Genomic DNA, 3557 nt, shown 5'->3' with positions numbered 1-3557 from the left:
CCTTCAACGTAATGAGATAGTATGTAAAATTACCACTTTGCCCTTCACTACTGATTCATGGACCAACTGTCAGTTTTGTTGTTGACTTCAATTGAGGGAAAAATCATGAAAGATATGCTTTTTTGTCTATTATTTATCAAGGACATAAAAGTAGTTTAGCTAAAGTTAAATTTGATACTAACTAGGGGGTCAATGGTTCGGGTTGGGCGATTTGGGCTGGGCCTAACGGTTTTGGGCTGAAAAATACTCAACCCAAACACGACCCGTTAAGAAAATAAGAGTTTCGGACCGGTGCGGTTTGGGTTCGGACTGACTAATAGTTTGGGCTAACGATTTAGAAGTGGGTTTACTAACGGTTTGGATTCGGGTTTACTAGCGCTATGCTTTGAGTACATTGTTAATGTGTGGAATTTATCAAGAGCATGTGAACACAAATAAGCATTAAGTTCTCTCCAAGTCTCTTGTGTAGGGTATTTAAAACCAAAATTTTGTTTCTACAAAGAAGTAAAATTTATAGAATTAATATACAAAAAAAAACTAGCATCTTGATGATTTTAAAGGGTCTGCTTATTCTCCTCCCCCTTCCTGATACTTGTAAAAATGGGTCAAAATAAAGCATTAAAAAATTTTCAAATGATAATACACTTGTTAAATACTTACTAAGCACATCTTTCAAATGGCGAAGGCTTTGATAGGCTTGTTGTTTGCATATTCCAAAGCAAAACAATTAAAGATAACAAATAGATACTTGGGGGTTTTCTTGTCTTTTACATTTAAATTTATTTTATTTTATTTATTTATATCTGGTTTAACAGGCTGATTCAGGTTTGGACTGGTTTCAGGCAAACGGTTTGGGCTAGCGGGTCACACATGGGATGGCCCGGACCAGCCTGAACCAGTGCGGCCTGAAGTTGTTCAACCCAAACACAGCCCATTAAGCTTCGGTTCGGATAGGTTCGGGCTATAATGAGCCGGGTCGGTTTGGTCCGGTCCGATTTTAACCGTTTGGATTAGGTTTTGACCTTAATACTAACCTAACCAGGTTTTAACCGTTGAGGTTAAGTTTTAGAAAACAAAAAGACATCATCCCATTAGTTAACAAAGGTTTTTTAATAGTAAATGGACAATAATAAAAAATCAAAAACATACAACATACAAGGTTGGATAAAATTCAAAAAAAATAGTAAGTAAATTTATAATTTTACTATATTGCAGAAAACAACAGTAATTATTCCTTATTGTATATTATGTTTTTTTTTTTTGGTAAATTACATATTCAGTTCTATATTCCTATATATTTCCAATCAATTTGAAGTTCTGAATTACAATTCAAATCTGTAAAATTAGGGTTTTCAAATCTGATTTTTTGAAATTGTTAGTATAACCGGGAAACTCACCTTTAAAAAAGAATCGTTAAATTAGAGTTTCGAAAAAACAAAAGATCTTTTGAAACTCATTAGCGGTTATAAATTATAATCAAGGAATAAATTAGTTGTCCCTCCTCCATTCAATTTGCTTCTTTTCCAGGCGTATTAGTCTCTAGTGATGGCAGACAACAGGAAGAATAAGAAGATACGAGAAGAAGATGCAAAGGTAACCAACAATCTTCCAGAGGATATCATCTTCGACCTGCTCTCAAAGCTTCCCGTGAAGTCTCTTCTGAGGTTTAGGTGCGTTTCCAAATCTTGGTGTGCCCTAATAGACCATCCTAATTTCGTTACAATGCACCTCAACCGATCCATTGCAACAATGAACAACCGAAGCATCGTCTCTGTCTTACCATACGAAAGCTTAAGACTCATGGAGAATGAGACAGTAAGAATGGTTTCTATAGACTTAGATGATTGTGAAAAAGAAGGAGAAGCGGCGGTTGGAGTAGAATTTGATTATCCGTTCCTTGTTCCTGTGATAGACTACATATTGGTTTCTTGTAATGGCTTGGTATATATGTTTGACAGCATAGCCTCCACTGGATTCGAAGTTGACTTACCCACATTCCTTGTAAATCCATCTACTAGGAAGCACAGGAAGTTGCCGTGTTCGAATCCAGATTTTCCCAGTAATAGTAACAGTGCCTATCTCACTGCTTATGGATTTGGTTACGACCCTATTGCCGAAGATTACAAGGTGATAAGGGTTTTAGAGTTCACCGATCATGGTGATGACTATGTAAACTACCTTGGTTTCGAGGTCAAGGAGTATTCTAGTAGTAGCAACTCGTGGAGAAGAATCGAGGACATCCCCTCATTTGGAGTCCAGCACGAAGTTGGAGTTTTTACAAATTCGGCTTTTCATTGGGTTTCAGAGCCCAACACTGTTTCCACATCCACTGTGATTGTTTCTATTGACATCATCAATGATAGATACCGGGAGCTGACACTGCCTGATCTTGTGAAAAATTACTGGACCGTGACCGTTGGGCTTATAGGAGAAAAACTTCAACTTTGCGTCCTCTATGACTTATTCACGCTCCATATCGAGCTTTGGGTGATGAAGGATTATGGGGTGAGGAACTCTTGGGAGAAAAAGTTCTTGATCCAGGACAAATTGGTGTTAGGGTATTTTAACAATTACGTCGTTCCAATATGCTATTCAAGGAAGGGTGAAGTTGTATTTGAGACCAGAAGATATAATGATGGGGATTCAGTAGCACTGGTTCTTTATGATCCCCATAAGGTAAGGGCAAGTATTCTTAGGGGTCAAGACAGGTGGAAGTGGAAGTGGAACACAGTATGCATTGGGAGTCTAGTATCCCTTGATATGAAAGATGGAGCAGATAAGAAAAAAAGAAGGTAGAGATATGGGTAATCATGTAGATAAAGATATACATTTCAGGATAATGTATCCTTTCTAGAATTGTTCACATAATTTCTTTGTGTGTTTGCACTCTTGTTCTTATTAATTATGGTTTCATCTCAGAAATTCTTATGAATGATTATTCCATTCTTGCAAGTTGCAACCATCTAGAGTTGTCATGAAATCAATCAATGTTAAAGTTTAAACATTCTAAATAAAGGATAAGAATGGGAGCATTAGTGATGTGAACACAAGGACCCCTTGGGACGAAAGCTCAAGTGGAGAGGATGGCTCCAAGAAGCCACCTTAAGCTGGGCAAACCTCTTTATAAGGGTATTTGGGCATTTTAGCCCTAATTTTAGTTCTAAATTAATTTTTGAATTTTGCCAATCCGACACCCCAAACCCTAATGACCTTCTGTCTCAATTTCAGCCCCATTTGACCAGCCAGGCCCTAGATCTGCTCATCTTTGTTATTATCACCGTAACTTCCCTCCAAAATCAAGAGCTCCAATATTTCCCAGACCACTCATCCAAAATCATTAAAACTTGAAAAGATTACTCTAAAGATCAAAATATAAGTTCCTTTCAAATTTTATCCCATTCCCCTAAGTTTTGATCCCATATCAAGCAATTGATTAGCCTCCAATGGGATGGCCAAAATGTGACACCCAGCCCAAATCTAGCCCGAAGACCCGATCTGTTTTGGGTGAAGTCGGGTTTTGTTTAATGTTGACTTCGAAGTTTGACCGTGATTTCAGT

At 37.5% G+C, this 3557-nt stretch overlaps 1 protein-coding gene across 1 annotated transcript; it reads left to right on the top strand.

Moving 5' to 3' along the window:
* Window positions 1-1545: 1545 nt before the first annotated feature.
* LOC149023064 (F-box protein CPR1-like) lies at window positions 1546-2796 on the top strand. The gene has a single exon (XM_089147757.1). The coding sequence runs from the start codon at window positions 1546-1548 to the stop codon at window positions 2794-2796; it is 1251 nt and encodes a 416-aa protein (XP_089003883.1).
* The last annotated feature ends 761 nt before the right edge of the window (window positions 2797-3557 follow it).

The sequence above is a fragment of the Hakea prostrata genome, chromosome 3 (genome assembly GCF_041222555.1).
Source record: "Hakea prostrata isolate BN-2017 chromosome 3, UWA_Hpros_2, whole genome shotgun sequence".
NCBI classification, from domain to species: domain Eukaryota; kingdom Viridiplantae; phylum Streptophyta; class Magnoliopsida; order Proteales; family Proteaceae; genus Hakea; species Hakea prostrata.
The sequence above is the reverse complement of the archived record's forward strand: the minus strand, read 5'-3'. Positions and strand labels throughout refer to the sequence as shown.